Source organism: Arachis hypogaea, chromosome 3 (assembly GCF_003086295.3).
Source record: "Arachis hypogaea cultivar Tifrunner chromosome 3, arahy.Tifrunner.gnm2.J5K5, whole genome shotgun sequence".
NCBI lineage: Eukaryota > Viridiplantae > Streptophyta > Magnoliopsida > Fabales > Fabaceae > Arachis > Arachis hypogaea.
In genome coordinates, this window is record NC_092038.1 from 134,944,352 (window position 1) to 134,964,080 (window position 19,729).

A 19,729-nucleotide genomic window follows, 5' to 3' on the forward strand; every position below is an offset into this window, starting at 1 on the left:
CTTTTGAAAAACAAAATAAATGAAAAAACAGAATAAATATTATTAAATTACTAAATTAAAATAATTGAATTAATGACTTAAAATGTTAACAAAAAATAATAAATTCTACTAGTTCTTTAATTTTTTCTTATAAGCTAATTAATCTATAATGTGAACGTGGTTATCTAGCTAGCATTATAGTGATCTATATATGCTTGGCGGCAAAGTAGTATAGCCCACAAACAATTACAATAGCTCCAATTACGTTGTAAATTAACAAGTTAGTATATTTATTAACTGACTAGTGTCTCAGCAAGAACTAAACATAATTAATGAAACCCTATTATAGACTTTCATATGGAACTGACCTTCCAAGATGAATTTGCTCAGCCAAGACAATGGTACCCAATACAGCAGTGATAATCATAATTAGAGGACTGAAAGAAGTCATAAAAACTGGTCCACGTTCCCTGGTCACAACTCCTTGTACATAATATGCGATTCCAAAACACACCACTCCCTGGTTGAAGAGCATTAAATTATTTATAAATTAAATCGCCATACTAATAATAATAATTAAATTAAACCAAGATAATAAGTCTAATATATTACTCACAGAATAAACACAAGCAAGAAGCCTTGAGTCCCATCCAATGGACCAAACACTCATATCACGCTCGAATATATATAAAGGTTGCAATATAAAGGGGTTTAGGGCTAACTGTAACCACTTTAATTAATTCCTAACAGCCGACTGAGTCAGTTATAGAGTTGCAAGGGAAAAAAAGAGAAGGAAATTTACCCAGAGAATAAAACAATGGCTCAAAATTCAACACTGCAGCAAAGATCGTGAACATGCAGCAGAAAACGTTAGAAATTTCTCGTGCATTATTGCCGCATCCAACAGCCAAGGCCAAACAATCTGAAAAAGAATTAAGTATTTAATGAAATTTCAACCTCAAGTGCTTAATTATTGAACAAATTAATCCCTAATTTAAAAACTTAATACATGCAATGGAGGAGGTGGAGGCGATGGCAATGCTGTGGGAGGAGAGGATCTGCGTAGCAGCGGCGAGAAGGAGCAGTCGACGGTGACATCGAGATCGGCAGCGTGAAGGAGCAGTTGGCTGTGGTGTTCTGAGATCTGAGGAAGCGGCGGTGGAGGTCGAAAGCAGCGGTAGCTAGCGGAGGACGAGACGAGCGAGGGAGATCAGAGAACGAGCCTTCATCAATCGTGTATCGTGTATCAGAGAGCGGCAGTAAATGAAGAAGGGGATGGTAAGTTTTGATTTTATACATTTGTGATAACGGCGGTTCAAAACCGCCCTAATCATCAGAACCGCCACAAATACAAAATCAATTATGGCAGCAACAAAAAATGCCATAATATCTGGACATTACGGCGGTTCTTTAAAGCCGCCGTAATATCAATGCCATTTTAAACTCTTTTTTTGTAGTGTGGAGTTTGACACTCATCCAAATCCTTGAGACCTAATAGAACCAGAGCCACAATCTAAACATAATTAACTAATTAAGTCACAAAATAGTAAAACACAAATTAGCAGCACATTAATATGCAAAAAAAATACAAAATAGCAGCACAGCAAAGCATTCAGAGTTAATAAATAATCATTCAATAAAAATACAAAATATTCAATAATTAATATGATTTCTGAATAGAACAATCTAAGTATAATTAACTAATTAAGTCACAAAACAGTAAAACACAAACTAACAACACATTAGTATGCAAAAAAAAATCACAAAATAGCAGTTCAGCAGAGCATCTAGAGCTAATCAATAATCAAATAATCATTCAATAAAATACAAAATATTCAATAATCTATATGATTTTTGAATAGAACAGCCTAAGCATAATTAACTAATTAAGTCACAAAACAATAAAACAGAAACCAGCAATACATCAGTATGCAAAAAAAAAAACACAAAACAGCAGCACAACAGAACATTCAGAGGTAATCAATAATCAAATAATCATTCAATAAAAACACACAACATTCAATAATCATTCAATAATCAATATGATTCTGAATAGAGCATTAAAAAAATGAAGAGCACTAACCTTCGATATAAGCAGGGCAGAGTATAATGGAGAGCGATTGAACGCGATGGACGACGGCGAGCAGGATGACGACGAGTAAGGGAAGAACAAGCGACGACCCCACCATTGGTGAATGAGGAAACGGTGGCTGAGCTCGAGGAAGCAGCTGCGATAGTGACAGCGAACAGGGGTCGGAGACTTGGAGCACGAGTGAAGCTAGATGGGCCGATGGACGACGAACTTTGAGTGTGACGGACGGCGGTAGTATGCTACTCCTTGCGGCGGTGGTGTAGGCTTAGATGGCTAATGTTTTTTGGTTATGTCAATGAAAGAAAGAAAGGGAGAGAGGGGCTCGGGAGAAAGGGCTATGAGTTCTGTGATTCACGGACGGACGGCGACAATAGCTCGACGGATGGGCGGCGGCAGAGACTCGAAGAGAGGCTAGAGTTGGAGAAGGGGGACTGAGGCTGAGAGTGAAAGGAATGACTGAATGAGAGTGAGAGTGAAAAACAGGTTCAGTAAGCCAAATTTGTCAAAACAACGCAGTTTCTTTCAAACCGGTCAACAACTAATCGATTTCCAGCTGATTCGGCAATTCACCGATTTTTTAACAGCAATTTTAAGAGATTAATCAGATCATAATTACTAGCAGTTTACAGTTAGACCAGTCGGAGTGACCAGTCTGATCCGATTTTCAGACCATGACATATCTAATACTAAACTATTAATAGAGGGTTGTCAGGTAGTGGAAATCCAACGTGTTTTACAGGAGAGAGCTTGAGAGTTGGATTCATTATGGTGATCCTTATGCGGTGTATCATCTGTGGTCTCTCATTTACTCATTTCTTCTGCATCAATATTTGGGATTTTGGGTTATGTATCAAGTAATATTAGCTTCAATGTCTTTAATGTCTTCTAACAACTCTCCCTTCAACTTCTCTGATCCCTTTAATGTCCTTCTGTTTTTTCATTCATTCTTTGCTACATACATTTATTTCTTCTGACAACTCTTTCTCTTCAACTCCTTCCTTTAATATCAAGTAAGATAAGAAGAACAAAAAATTTCAAATTTAAATTTTGAATAGAAAAAACAAGCATATTTATAACCCTTCTTCCATTATTCATTATATTCTTCTGGTTGCTTCGCCCATTTTTTATTTTTACAATCTGTCATCGTGATCATGGTGGTGGCGGTGGAGAGCATGGTTATAGTTGTGATTGCTACAACTATAGTGGGATGAGTCACATGGCTTGGGATTGTAACCAAGGAGGCATGTATGGCAGGGATGGTAAACGCAAATCTGCTACAACTATAGGGATTTTGGATAATTTGTAATGGACTGCCCAACAAACTCTTTGAAAACAAGGTTTGATCACATTCAATTTTCAGAAATTTTCAATTTCAAGGTTTTTCGTTTGATGTTTTTCAAATTTTTGTTCAGATCTACTATATTTTGAATTTTTTTATTTTTAAAATCATTTTTTTTGCTTCATCAAATTCTACAGTTTCAGTGAGGTGTTCAATTATGAAACTCTAAGACACAAAACCTTATCCATTCCGGGTAGTGATTCAAAATATCTTGATAAAGAGGACTTAAGAATTGAATATTTTATAGTGTTCTGTATACATCAATTAATTCATTTGTAGTCTCCCATTCAATTATTTATTTTTTTCAAGTAAATTTTACTTCTTATTTTCCATGACTTCTGACTATTTCTTCCTTCAATTAATTCTCTTTCATCACTGATTATTTTTCATCCATTCTCTACTTCTATATTTATTTTCTCTTCACCTAACAAGTAACAAAAACTTAGAAATTTAAAATTTAAAATTTGAATGGCAACAAAAAGATATATTTATAACCCCAACATTTATTGTTTAGTGGAATTGTATAGTTGTTTCTTCACTTATTTTTTTTGAATCCATCATCATGGTGGCGGTGGCATTGCAATGAACATTGAGATAGGAGTTAGGCGGTGGATGAGATGGCGATCACTATGGTGGTGGAGCAGAATATGGAGGTGGTGGTTATCAATGTAGTGGTGGTAGATTCAAAGGAGAAAACGGTTGAATATAATAGATCAGTAGCAAAAATTGAGCAGCGATAATTTAGAGCACATGCAGCAAGACTAGGAAAGCATAGAGCACATTAGTGACGTGTAAGGAGTAAAATAAAGGTATGTGATTCACAATCATTGTTTGGAACTTATTTATGCAGCAGCATTGTTCATGAGCAATCCAACTTTTAAACTTTTCAGATAATACCGAGGCCTATTGAACATCCTGAGATCCCAAAGTGAAACTATGATGGATTTGACACTGGACAAACAACAAGTGCAGATAGTGAAATATTCTTATAGTAAGAATTCTCAAACTAATATTTCTATTACTTTTGCTATCTAATTGTATGGTCACAGGCTTAAAGAGTAATTTTAGTTTTTTAATTTGTCCAATCCTCAAAAAATCTTCAAAGATCCTTTTCGGAATGGTGATAATATGTTGGTAAGAGCTGTTATGTGCCTTATATCTCTAAGAAATGTGAGGGCAATGACATGTTGACTGAATTTGTATTATTATGTTTGTGATTCTGCTTGATTGTGTGTGCTGTTTTTTTTTTCTAATTTAAATCTGCTTCATTTTTAGAATTGAGCAATGCTATGTAGCCTGCAAATATTATCATTTCTGGCTAGCAATAATTTGTACCTATATTTACAGATATTTTACACTCAATAAACATATAATTTGCATGTATGTTTACCAAGAGTAGTTTCATTATTCTAAGCATTTTATATGTTTAATTTTGCACATTTCTTTCCATACTTAATTTTGCACCTTCATTTTGATAGTGATAAGATACAAACAGATGTGATTGGTCCTCTAATTACTAACGGAATCGTTTAATAGGAGCCTTAAGTTCTTCTAATTGCAATGAAAAGGTTCACTTAGAACCACCTAAAAGGAATAATACAAGAAAATTCCTATGGAAATTCCTCCTCATCAAGTTCCTAGTTTGCAGTTCACATCTTGGGATGTTGATGACTTAATGAAACTATTAGTTATTGAACCACTTAAAAACTTAAAATACCATGTCTCTCATATTATCTTTTGTTTACTACTACTAATAATAATTATAATAAATATGATTATGAGTAAATATTAAATAAATATTTATATTATTTGTATAAAATATATTTTAAGCATTCTAACTATTTTCTATTTATTGAGTTTTATGTATATGTTTTGTATTAAGACTTTTTCCTTTAACTCCCTGTCTTGCTATTCTTTTTGCATTTATTAGGTTATGCAATTTATAAATGAATTATGATATATTAAACATTTTTTTTTTGTTTCTTTTTCTCCTATTAGGTAATTCAATAGTAGATGAAGTATTATATAATAATTTTAAAAGAGAGTCGTACTCTATTAAATACATGAATGATTAAAAATTCCAATAACTTTCATTACTTTTAGTATTTTTTTTATCATCTTTTAGTTTATTGTTTCTAATGATTAAATTTTGAGAAATTGTAGTTCTAAATATAAGAACCTAGGAAGCAATCTCTAAATATATAAGAATAGTGAAAAATGATTACAACAACTACTTTTACAAAAGGTAATAATATAAGTGAGTAAAAACTTTTAAGATGTGTTTCAAGGGAGTCATATATTTTTTTCATCCTAAATTATTTTAATTCCTCACTATTACGTATTTTTTGAGAAATTTTAATTAATTTAAATATTAAATACCCAGTTATAATAATTTATTTTATCAACTAATTTCTTTTAAAGAATAAAAGTGTGGTCTATTAACTTCAATATATAAAACATTTAGTCACTAATATATATATATATATATATATATATATATATATATATATATATATATGTATATATGTATATAATATGTTTGATACAATACATAATTAAAACTAATTTGTTAATTAGATTCAACTTAACTTACCTTTTTTTAGTATAATCTGCCCATTAAATTATAAAGGAGATCATCAAAAAGAAAGAGACTATTTAATTTTGTTAGATCTATTAAATAGTAAGATTTTAGACCTATAATATTTTAGTTTTTTTTTTTAATTATGCATGGTCTAATATATATATATATATATATATATATATATATATATATATATATATATATATATATGTATATGTATCATCTATTGATATTTGTTTATTTGTAATATGAATGCAATTTATTTTTATTTAGGTACCTCACTTCCAACTCCGCCTATGTTACATTTGCGGTACATAGCCGGTCCCAAACCCGGATAAAGGAGGAGGATTGTGTTAGGTCTTCGGCAACCAACATAAAAATATAGCCGAACCCCATGACATGAACCAAAGACATTATTGCGCTAAAGCTAGGTCGTTGTCCGGAAGCAACGCGCCGTATGGCTCGAGTACGGTGTCAAAGCAAGAGCCGCTGCATCGGTGCCCGGATGTAGTGTTAAATGAGCAAGGGTTCTCACATTTTCGTGAACGGACGAGGATAAATAAGCTAGTTCACAAAGTAAAAGGTAAAGGTCGAAGCGACAGAAGGTTGAGATTTGGGACATGAAACATAGGCACTTTAACAGAAAAGTCCATGGAGGTGGTGGACACCATGACAAGGAGGAAGATTAACATTATGTGCCTACAAGAAACGAAATGGATTGGTGCAAAGGCTAGGGAGTTGGATACTTCTGGTTTCAAACTTTGGTATACAGGAAAGGTGAAGAATAGGAATGGGGTTGGAATAATTGTGGATAAGCAGTGGAAGAAGGACGTAGTGGATGTCAAGAGGGTGGGAGATTGGATCATCTCTATCAAACTTATGGTGGAGGGAGGTGCTTTCCATGTGATTAGCGCCTATGCACCGCAAGTGGGTTCAGACGAACAACACAAGATAAGGTTTTTGGAGGATCTAGAGAGTTTGGTTCAAGGCATACCTTTGGGAGATAAGATTTTCTTAGGAGGAGATTTAAATGGCCATGTTGGGAGAGAAGTGACTGGATATGGGAGTATTCACGGAGGCCATAGTTTCGGGGTGATCAATGCCGAGGGTAAAACTATTTTGGACTTTTCCTCAACCTTTGATCTTCTCATCGCAAATACATATTTTAAAAAGAGAGACGAACATCTTATAACCTATAAGAGTGGCATGACAAGCTCTCAAATCGACTTCTTCTTGTTGAGGAGAGTCAACCGAAAATTTTGCATTAACTATAAAATTATCCCTGGAGAGAGTTTGACAACACAACATAGGGTGCTCGTCGTGGATTTTCACGTTGAGCAAAAGTTGAGGAAAAGACATCATACGAAGAACCCAAGGACGAGGTGGTGGCGGATGAAAGGTGAGGAACAAAGAAGCTTCCTAAGACGGGTAGGAGAAGAAGCAAAGTGGGATGGGAATGGAAGCGCGGAAGAGATGTGGAGGGAGATGGCAGAAGTTATTAGAAGAACAGCAAAAGAAAGTTTTGGTGAATCTAAAGGAATAGGACCAAGAGACAAGGAGTCCTGGTGGTGGAATGCGAGTATACAAGAAAAGATAAAGATAAAAAGGGAATGCTTTAAAGAGTGGTCTTTATGCCACAATGCAGATAATTGGAAAAAATATAAGGCGGCTAAGAAAGAGACAAAAGTGGCTGTAAGTGAAGCAAGAACAAGAGCATATGAGGGTCTCTACCAGTCTTTGGGCACGAAAGAAGGAGAAAAAGGTATATATAGAATCGCAAAGAGCCGGAAAAGAAGAACGAGAGATTTGGATCAGGTTAAGTGCATAAAGGATAAGGATGGAGAGGTATTGGCTCAAGAGGAGAAGATTAATGAAAGGTGGAAGAGCTACTTCTATGAGTTATTTAATGAGGGACAGAAGACTCTTCCGAGCCTTGGTCGATTATGCACAAGGGAAGAAGATTAAAACTTTGACTACTATTGAATGATTCGAGATTTCGAGGTAAAAGAGGCTCTAAAGCAGATAAAAAATGGCAGGGCAGTAGGACCTGATAATATTCCGATTGAGGTTTGGAAGGGTCTTGGAGAAAAAGGCATCAACTGGTTAACCATACTTTTTAATGAGATTTTAAGGTCAAAGAAGATGCCTGATGAGTGGAGAAAGAGCATATTGGTACCTATCTACAAGAATAAGGGGGATATACAAAGTTACGGAAACTATAGAGGGATTAAGCTTATGAGTCATACTATGAAGTTATGGGAAAGGATGATAGAACGGACGTTGAGAAAAGAGACACAAGTAACAGAGAACCAATTTGGATTTATGCCAGGCAGATCTACCACTGAAGCGATATACCTATTAAGAAGGATGATGGAGAGGTATCGTAGTAATAAAAGGGATCTACATATGGTGTTTATTGATTTGGAAAAAGCGTATGATAGGGTACCAATGGAGGTCTTATGGAAGGTTTTAGAAAAGAGGAGAGTAAGGATCGCATATATTCGAACAATTAAAGACATGTATGATGGGGCCACAACTAGTGAGAAGACTCAAGGTGGTGTGACAGAGGAATTCTCTATTGTATAGGATTACACCAGGGATCATCCTTAAGTCCATACCTTTTCACATTAGTCTTGGAAGTACTCACAGAGCACATCCAAGAGCCTGTGCCATGGTGCATGCTTTTTGCCGATGATATCGTCCTTATGGGAGAGTCAAGGGAAGACATAAATAAGAAGTTGGAGTTATGGAGAGAAGCTCTGGAAGTGTATGGTCTGCGCATAAGCCATAGCAAGATGGAATATATGGAATGTAAGTTCAGTCTGAGAAGGGAAAACCCCAATATAGAGGTGAAGATTGGAGAAAACATCCTACGAAAAGTTAAAAGTTTTAAGTATCTTGGGTGCATCATACATGATAATGGAGAGATTGAACAGGATGTAAATCATAGGATCCAAGCAGGTTGGTCAAAATGGCGGAGTGCATCTGGTTTTATATGCGACAAAAAAGTGCCTTTAAAACTTAAAGGTAAATTCTATCGCACCGCTATAAGACCGGCTATGCTGTATGGTACGGAGTGTTGGGCAGCTAAAGGGGAGCACGAACATAAGCTGAGTGTGGCAGAGATGAAGATGTTAAGATGGATGAGTGGTCATATGGGATTGGATAAAATAAGGAATGAAGATATAAGGGAGAGAGTTGGAGTAGCACCCATTGTGGAAAAGATGGTTGAATCGCATCTCAGGTGGTTTGGACATGTGAGAAGAAGACCGATAGAACATCCAGTCAGGAGGGTGGATGAGATGGAAGATGGACAAAGGGCGAAAGGCAGAGGAAGACCTAAGAAGACCATCCATGAGGTGGTCAAACGAGATCTACATGTAAACGGTCTCTCTGTAGACATGATACATGACAGAGCACAATAACGTCGTTTGATTCATGTAGCCGACTCCACTTAATGGGAGAAGGCTTTGTTGTTGTTGTTGTTGTACCTCACCTTCCATTACATGATTATATTATGTATTATATCATGTATTTTTTATGTGCATTTTAGTCACCCAATTTTTATCACATGATTACGATATGTATTTAATAAGTATTTTTTTGTTAGTTTCGCACAATTATACAATATTGCTCTGTTCTCATTGCATGCAAAGCTTACTCAAATGCAATTTTACCCTTTGTTCTATTGTGATCTGGACCTTTCACCCTTCAATTTCTGCTATAACAGTTGTAGTGTAGCTGATAAGATTTGTCGTCTTACTTTTGTATTCATATTTTTACAAATAATAAACTAATTTGCTTGTTTAGACTATGTGCTACACTCATTAGTTATCTATAGTTTCGACAAATAATAACTATAATGTTGTTTTGCTTTCATGTCTATTGCTTCTTTGTTTGTTCCTCATATCATGTCTGAGGGTCTTTCTTTTTTCTAATTAAATTTTAATAGTCATGTTTACAACCATGGTTTATTTGAAATATTTAATCATCTAATATATGAAAGCTTTGTTGTTGTTTTTTCTTTCATACTTTATTTTATTTTATTGGGCGTGGGTCATTGGGCGATTGGACATTTATCTCTTTTTTTCTTTTTATGTTGGAGTTTTTTATTATGCCGTTGTTGAGATGAAAATTTGTTGCAGTGAGTTGATGAGTATTCAAGTTAAGCACATAGATAAAGTTCTTGCTTTACTACATTCAGTGAAGAAGTTGCTCGATCTGTCGATTGTTCCTGACTTGACAATATAAAGAGAAAGAGTTGAACTTTGACCTTTTGGACAGACAAGAAAATGAAACTGTACGAATCAAAATATAAAAAGAAAGGAAAAATAAAAGAGAATCAAGATGTGGGTCCATCATATGTCTCAAACTGAGGAGGTTAATTCCAAAAATATAATAAAATTCTTGTAGGAATTTGTCAATACATTACCAAATAATAAGGGTGCTGAAGCTATAAAACTTACTCATTTAACATATCTAATAGCAACATCATTTTTTCTCCTTATAGTATGTCAAATTTTTTTACTATATTTTTTACGATCTATATTATGATGTTAAAGTGAGTTGTCTCTTAAATGCTCCTTAAAGAAGGAGATGTAGATATGTTCTGCATTGACACCATTAGCAGAAAACAAAACATACCTATTCTAATAAATTGTTAATTATGATTATGATGTAAAATTCTTTGCTTTATATTCTGCTACTATTACTTGATTTATCAAGTACATGAAGATGCAACAATGTAGACGATTCTAAATGTCGCATGATCTCGACAGTTAGTTATTCTCATTTTGATTAAAAGTGTTTTAAGATTTTTCATTTTTGCTAGATATATTTGAATGCTTTTTATATTCCAAGTGTTTGTATAGATGTATCATTAAACAAGATATATTAAGTATTTTCCGTAATTCGCACAGGCAATGTACTTGGAACACATAAAAGTAAGAATTCATGTAATTATATAAATTAACATTAAAGAGGAGTGTTAGGGGGCCAGCAGATTTTGTGAGTTGTAGCCATCAATTAGCCATCAATAGTATATTTAATGGTGTTAGATTTTATTTAATGGTGAAAAATCACTCATTTTCTTTTTGCTGACTAAGCGCTAACCAGATTTTAATAAATATGCTGGTCCCTAGACTTTCCCAACATGAAATTTAATATCATGTAATTATATAATATTTATAGCATTTTAAAAAAAAAATGTGATGTAAGCGTTCAAAATTTATTGGTGTTTTTAATGTTTGTGGTTTATGTAAGTTAAACATGTATGATTTTTGAACTTATAAAATTATTCAAATACAGATAAATTATATAGTATTTTTTTTATCTATCTATTTTTTTATTTTTTAACTCATTGTATTGTTCAATTATATTAATGTAGCATTGTGTATTATACATTCCAAAAGTAGAATGGGTTATTCTTTAGAAAATATATATAATGTTTAATAAATTAATTTTTTTGTATATATAACATTTAGTCAATAAAAAAATATAATATTTACTATAATACATAATTAAAACTAAATAATTAATTACATTCAACTTGACTAATAAATTTTTCTTTTTAGTATAATATGCTCATTGAATTATAAATAAGATTGTCAAAAAAAAAAAGACTATTTAATTTTGTTAAATTTATTAAGTAATAAGATTTTAAACATATAATACTTTAGTTATTTTTTTATAAAATATGTATTGTGTAAATTTATAATATGCTATACTAACGGGTATATATATATATATATATATATATATATATATGAATGCAATTTATTTTTATTTAGGCACTTTACCTTTTATTACATGATTATATTATGTATTATATCATGTATTTTTTCTATCCAATTTTTATCAGATGATCATGATATGATATTAATCATGTGATTATTCAAATTTTTTTAATATTTATTAATAGATATTTAATAAGTTGGAGATATTTGTATATTTAAAGTTATATTAACACATCTATTTGAGTTGAAAGTAGACATACTTAGAAATGTATGAATTTAAATATTTTTATTATGTATTTTTTTTTGCTAAACCTAATTTTTTTTTGTATACAATGAACATAAAATTTTTTTTTATTATATAATATGACATAAAAAAAACTTTTTAATATTAATAGTTAACATGTAAAAAATAATTTTAATTTTTTATTTAATAAAAAAATTTGTGTATATTAATTTAATTTGATTAATGATTGACATTATATTATGTGCATACATAATATATTTTTTGATTCCTGTACTAAATATTTTTTATATAATTAATATATTTTTTTACCGTATTAAGCATTTTTCGTGCAATATATATATATACAAGACTCGGAAGTGTAATGAAATGAATTCTTAATTAATAAGTTAGGTCGTCTCATCTGTAAGACTTTTGCAGTATTTTGTCCTATACGCACCAGTGCACCACTAGCTTTTGATGACAACCTGGATATATTTATGCCTTTCTTGGGATTATTGGCAAGCAGAAAAAGAAAAGTTTTCAAAACTTTTTAGTGCTAATAGTATTATACTTATTATTTTTGTTAGTTAATTTAGTTATTATTATTATTATTATTATTATTATTATTATTATTATTATTATTATTATTATTATTATTATTATTATGATAAGTTATAAAAATTTAACTACCAAAAAAAGTTATCAATAATTATTATAATTATTACTAAAATATTTTAATGACAAAAATATAAAATAACTAATACCTAATTACAGATAATGTGTTAATAATTATTTTTGTTGCTGTTGAAACAAATAAATTATTATCTCTCAAAATAATTTTTCTTGTAACGATAGAAAACCAACTACTATACATTGCTCATTCTTTTAACTATCCATTGACTATATTTTAACTTTCTTTTTGGTTGACAAAGTTTATTCTTAAATATTTTTATTAAATAATAAGTGTCATATTTTTAATTAATTAAACAAATTTTAATTTTAAATTTTTTATATTTTTATATAAATAATTGGAATTTGAAAAAATATTCTACTAATCAGGTTAACCTTATTCTTTAACTTTTTTTAAAAAATAAATTACAATATTATTTTTTTCAAAAATTATAGCCCACATAACTTATTTTTTATTTATATTATTTTCTAAAAAATATGATATGCTCCCTATTTTATTATATGGAGTGCTTTAATATTACAGGGACAAGGACTAGCAAATAAAGGGACATACACAAATTAAAATTAAAATTATTAAGTAATATAGTTTGGTCAAGTATTTTGAAAATAAAAAATATAAAATTTCTAATTGATAATTTGATATAGCCGATTTTAAACAGCTATATATACCGGACTACGTACATATATAGTACATATAATTTATTAGTGGTTATTAGTACTAAATCAAAGTCTAATCCTCCTCTTGCAAGACGGTTGTACTAATTAATATAATGATGGTCAAATCTTGTGGCAGAGACATTAGTGGCCAAGTTAAGCTAGGTTTCAATGGGTGCGGTCCTTGTGACTTGTGAGGTGTGACTTTTGCTTTCCAAACGTAAAAAATTATAATTAATTAGGATCTACCTATTCTTTAAAGTCATCATGGTTCACGTCACAAAGAATTTTCATTTCATTGCTAATAATTACATTGAGGTTAACTGCTAACTGTGGGAATTGAAGATTACACCCCAATTGCTAAATAAATTTGTCCAAATAATAAGGATAATAATATTTAATTACTAATATTAAATGAGTCTAATTTAGTTTAATTTGAAAAATTATTTCATTATTAATAGGGCGTAACAATAAAACTAATAGTAAGATTGTAACTTGTCTATAAAGAGAAAATATAGGGAGCTATTGGAGTATTTGTACCATGTGTACAATGAAATGTATTGTGTTCGATTCAGTAGGATATCAGATGTTTATTATTCTTGATACTCATATGGTTATTCTGGATAATATGAATGTATTGTGTTTGATAAATTAATAGTATTTTATCTTAAATGTTCATTTTTAACTCATATTAGACTAAATAAACAATCCATTATACACATTATATAAATACCCTATTGATTCTCTAGCGGAATTAGTCTATAAAACACTAGTACACTAATCAAGCGATATGTCTATGTGATTTTTTTTCCCTATGTGTTTTATATGTAGTAGTATCTGAAATTTAAAGCTACACGTCATACGTATATTTAAATTTAACTACTAATTTTTTTTTCTTTTAGTTTATTGCTACTTCAAACAAAATTTACATATAGTGTTAATAGTATTCAAAATTAAAATTGACTTGTGATACATATATTGTGAAAAATGGGGATTGAGAAAAAGATGAATACTCAAATTAGTTCTAAAAGGTTTTAGATTAAATATTTTAGTTTCTAACAAATTTATATTTTTCGAAGTTTTGAAAATATAAATTTCTTCTGTATTTTCGTAGGTAGAGACCATGAAAATAAACTGAAAAAATAAAGTATGTTTACTTCTATAGACAGCAAAAATAAAACAGAATGAAATGTTACATTCGAATTTTCAGGTTCATTTTTACTAGTTTTATGATCGAAAATATGTGGTTGTTTTGTATTTCATTTTTTCAATCTCAAGATCTAAAAATTGTATAATTTTTTTTTTTGGTATGCTACATTCGAATTTTGAGGCTCATTTTCACTAGTTCTATGATCGAAAATATGTGATTATTTTATGTCTCATTTTTGTAATCTCAAGGTCCAAAAATTGTATAAATTTTCTTTGTTTTCACATGTTACTTGATGTACTAGCTTAGCAATTAGTTAATTGATTTATTAGTTGTAGCAACAAGTTAGTTAGACAAGTAGCCTATAATATAATTTTTAGTTAGCTCTTAATTATTCTAACTCAGTTGGTTAGATGAACAATATATATATATATATATATATATATATATATATATATATATATATATATATATATATATATATATATATATATATATATCTGATTGTTGTAACAGTGTAAAGCGTGGTTCATCATTCAGTACACTACTGAGAAAACAAGAACTCTCATTTCTTCTCTCTGCTTTTCACTACTGCTCTGTTCTCACACTCCCCTTGCGCACCTTCAACATGGTGTGGTGAGCGTGGAACCCAAAGGGGTGAGAATAGAAGGAACAACGATTGAGGAAAGAGAAGCTCAGAATTCAAATCGAAGCACACATCAAGTGCACGATCTGAAACCTAGTGATGGATCCAACTCAAAATTCAGAGCAATTCCGAATGAACCAAGGCAATTCCTTCCAGGGCCTCGATCCTCTAGGTATCGCGACGTTCTTGAACCATATCTCATCGATTCAGGCTCACCTCAACAGGAATGGCAGCAACCCTAGCCAAGATTCATCGAGCCACTTCTACCTTCATCCTTCCGAAAATACTAGTATTCCCCTCATCCATACCATTCTTGATGGCAAGAATTACAGTAGTTGGAGCAATGCGATGTTGTTAGCCCTAAAATCGAAAAACAAGCTGAAATTTGTTGATGGAAGTTTAAAGAAACCTGATAAGAATGATCCATTATTTGAACTGTGGGATAGATGTAATACATATGTCTTAGCCTGGATTAAAATCTTGCTGAACCCTGAAATCACCCAAAGCGTGATGTGGAACAAGGTTGCATATGAGCTATGGGAGGAGCTATACGGAACAAGACAAGGAGAAATGAGCGTGACACAATACTTCACAAAACTGAAGTCACTGTGGGAAGAATTTGATGATTTCAGGCCAATTCCACCCTGCAATTGTGAATCTGTGTGTACTTGTGGATTAGGAGAAATGCGAAAATATAGAATGGAAGATCATGTAACTAGATTCTTAAGAGGACTTAATGAACAGTTTGCGAATGGTAGAGCTCAGGTCATGCTAATGGAGCCACTGCCAGATTTAAAGGCTGTGTTTTCCATGATGACTAGACAAGAAAGGCAAAACCAGTCCATGGATGATACCATAGACCCCAAGATCTTATTACACTCTACCAATTCCTTCAACACAGCTGAGACCTCACAAGGCAGAGGGAGAGGAAAAGGTAGAGGAGGTAGATTCCAAGGCTCTGTGAGAGGACAAACAGAAAGAGATAGAATGCAGTGTTCATACTGTGGTAAAGGAGGCCACACAGTGGATGTATGTTACAAGAAACATGGTTTTTCCCCTCATCTTAGATAGACAAACATGGTTTGGGAGTAGTGAATTTCAGTGCTGAAATAAATGGCGATGGCATTGATGATTCTGGCTGTGAGGAAAAAAATGGAACTTCCAATGTTGAGTTTACTCCAGAGCAGAAATCAACCCTACTAGCTTTACTCAACAGGGGAGAGGCAAAGCAGATCCACAGTGCTAACCAAATCACAACCCTGGAACAAGTACCTCATCAAGGTAACTTGGTGCATATCATGCATTTTAAGTCAAGCGTGTTGGCTTTAAACATTTCTGCATCAAAACATGGTTCTCGGATAATAGATACAGGAGCTAATGTTCACGTATCCTATTGCCTAGAAGATTTTCAAACTCATTTCAAGATAGCTCCTATAATCATTCGGTTGCTTAATGGTGCACAAATCATTAGCAATATAGCTGGAACTATCAAATTTTTAAACAAACTGTACCTCACAAATGCATTATACATCCCATCTTTCAATTTCAAATTGATATCAGTATCAAAAGACACAAAACATTTGCATTGTAAAATGAGTTTCACTGATGACGATTGTGAGATACAGGATTTACTCTCGAAGAAGATGATTGGAGCAGCTAGAGTGTGTGGTGGCCTTTATACCTTGAACTGTGATGCTGCGTGATCAGAAATTACACAGGTATCAAATAAAACTCATGTAGACATGCCAATACTGAATATTTCAAACACAAAGCTATGAAATTTTAGGTTAGGCCATGCACCATTTCATAGAATGAAAGAAATGAAGAAAATCTTCATATTCATTCATTGTGACACTGATGTACAGCCTTGTGACTCATGTCACCTAGCAAGGCAAAAGAGATTATCATTCAATAATAGTAGCACCGTTTCATTAACTTCTTTTGATTTAATTCACGTGGATGTTTGGGGCCTGCTGGCCATTCCCTCTACGGGAGGACATAGATATTTCTTAACCATAGTGAACAATAAAACAAGATTCACTTGGGTATTTTTCATGAAAACAAAACTAAAGTTGTTGATCTCATTAAATTCTTTGTAAATTTTGTTAAAACACAGTACGACAGCAAAATCAGATGTATAAGGTCCGATAATGGAACTGAATTTTTGATGCATTCTTTCTTCAATGAAACTGGTATATTACACCAAAGATCATGTATTGAAACTTCTCAACAAAATGGTATTGTTGAACGAAAACATCAACACATTCTTGAAATAACTAGAGCAATTTTCTTTCACTCAAATGTCCCCAAGTGCTTTTGGCAATATGTAGTTTCATATTCAGTTCACATCATGAATAAATTACCATCAAATTTCTGAACAATTTATCACTTTATCAAGCTTTGCATAACTCTTTACCTGACATATCTCATTTAAGAGTTTTTGGGTGTTTGGCATATGCCAGTACACTCCAAGCAAATCGAAAGAAACTAGATCCAAGATCCAGAAGGTCTGCATTTTTTGGGTTTCAGGGAGGGTATCAAAGGATATCTCTTAATTGATCTAAAGACTAGAGAGATCTTTACTTCAAGAGATGTGTCCTTCTATGAAGATCATTTTCCATACTTAAGCACACACCCTGACCAAAGCACACATACTGCATTTTCTATTCAGTTCAAAACTGACCCCTTTGCATATGACATCATTCTTCAACCTCACACAGCACACACTAATCATCAAGCATCACATGCATCCAACTCACACTCTGAGACTTCCAATAATAATAATGATGCCCCACAAAATTTCAATTCAGCACATACACCACCAATTCAATCTCCATCACCTAATCAAACAAATATGCCACAAAATCACACACCTGCACCTCAACATGCATCACCACTGCGCCTGTTAAGAAAATCAACAAGAATTCGTAGAGCACCATCACATTTGCAAGACTATCATTGTCTAAATGCTACCATTCCTCGGCTTCCACTCCGAAAATCTGAAAGGTACCCTTTATCGAATTATTTGTCATATGAAAATTTTTCTGCATCACATACTACATATTCTCTAACCATATCTTCTAACATTGAACCCAAGCACTACAGTGAAGCAATTACTCAATCTTGTTGGGTTGATGCTATTAAGAATGAACTCCAAGCTCTTGAGCAAATTCAAACTTGGAAGCTCACTTCACTTCCACCCGGCAAGAAGGCAATTGGCAACAAGTGGATTTTCAAAGTGAAATACAACCCTGATGGCAGCATTGAATGCTACAACGCATGATTAGTGGCAAAGGGATTCACCCAAGTCCCTGGGATTGATTATCGGGACACATTTAGCCTTGTGATGAAGCTGGGCAGCTTGAGAGTTGTCTTGGCTGTGGCTGCGGCAAAGGGATGGTTCCTCAAGCAAATTGATGTCAATACCGCATTCTTGCATGGCAATTTGGATGAGGAGGTGTACATGAAACCACCTCAAGGGTTGGACGTCAAAGCTGGCCAAGTGTACAAGCTTGAAAAGTCGCTTTATGGTCTAAAACAAGCAAGTCGACAGTGGAATACAAAGCTGAAATCTGTTCTAGTTGAGTTGGGTTTTGTTCAGTCAAAGGCTGATTATAGTTTTTTTACTAAGCAAACTGGATTTGGATTCACCGCATTGTTGGTTTACGTTGACGATTTGATATTGGCTGGAAATGATTTGGGAGAAATTAATGCTGTCAAAACAGTCTTGGATGATAGGTTCAAAATCAAGAACATTGGAGATTTGAAATTCTTTATTAGGATGTAGGTTGCGCGATCAAAAGAGGGCATTCTTCTTAATCAAAGAAAGTATGCTATGGACATCTTGAAGGATGCTGGTTTTGAGAACTGCAAGCCTGCTTCTACCCCTATGGACTGCAGTACCAAACTCAGCAAAACTGAAGGTGTTCCCCTCTCAGATTCTATAGAATATCGAAGGTTAGTTGGCAAATTGCTCTATTTGACCAACACCCGACCTAACATTAGCTTTGCCATTGGAAAGTTGAGTCAATACCTTGACCACCCCACTACTTCTCACCTCAGTGTTGTCCATCGAATCCTCAGATACACCAAAGCTTCACCTGCCACTGGCATAGTGTTCTCGGCCACCTCTGATCTTTGTGTCACTGGATTTGCTGATTCTGATTGGGTGGCATGTCCTGATTCAAGAAGATCTGTGACAGCCTACTGCTTCTACATCGGCACTGCCCTGGTTTCATAGAAGAGCAAAAAGCAAGTGACAGTTGCTTGCAGTTCAGCCGAAGTTGAATACCGAGCGCTTGCCGCTGCTACTAAGGAGGCTATTTGGCTCAGTTTCATTTTGAAGGACTTGGGAATGCCTCTCACCAAGCCCATTAGCACCTACTGTGACAGCCAATCTGCAATTCACATCACCTCCAACCCGGTGTTCCACGAGCGCACGAAGCACATAGAGGTCGATTGCCACATTGTGCGCGACAAGTTCTAAGAAGGTCTTATTCATCTTCTTCCCATCTCTACCACTGAATAGGTTGCGGACATCCTGACCAAACCGCTGCCTCCGTCCATGTTCTCCACACTCTTTGGCAAGTTAGGACCGGTCAACTTACACACTCCTAACTTGAGGGAGGGTGTTACTTGATGTA

General features: G+C 33.3%; 2 protein-coding genes and 1 long non-coding RNA gene across 4 annotated transcripts; 2 read left to right on the forward strand and 1 right to left on the reverse strand.

Moving 5' to 3' along the window:
- Positions 1-353: 353 nt before the first annotated feature.
- On the reverse strand, positions 354-1,217 carry LOC112734071 (uncharacterized). 2 transcript variants are annotated; one of them, XR_003168324.3, is made up of 3 exons: positions 989-1,217; positions 782-901; positions 354-499 (listed from the first exon to the last, which is right to left on the reverse strand). It is a non-coding gene; the product is annotated as an uncharacterized lncRNA (long non-coding RNA). The 2 variants fall into 2 exon arrangements; XR_011878982.1 differs by having other exon boundaries at positions 596-901.
- Positions 1,218-15,185: 13,968 nt separating this feature from the next.
- On the forward strand, positions 15,186-16,789 carry LOC112735553 (uncharacterized). Its single transcript, XM_025785084.1, has 2 exons — positions 15,186-16,046; positions 16,154-16,789. The coding sequence occupies exons 1-2, from the start codon at positions 15,186-15,188 to the stop codon at positions 16,787-16,789; spliced, it is 1,497 nt and encodes a 498-aa protein (XP_025640869.1).
- A 2,132-nt stretch (positions 16,790-18,921) lies between these two features.
- LOC112735554 (uncharacterized mitochondrial protein AtMg00240-like) lies at positions 18,922-19,326 on the forward strand. Its single transcript, XM_025785085.1, has one exon. It carries the CDS (start codon positions 18,922-18,924, stop codon positions 19,324-19,326), a length of 405 nt encoding a protein of 134 aa, XP_025640870.1.
- The last annotated feature ends 403 nt before the right edge of the window (positions 19,327-19,729 follow it).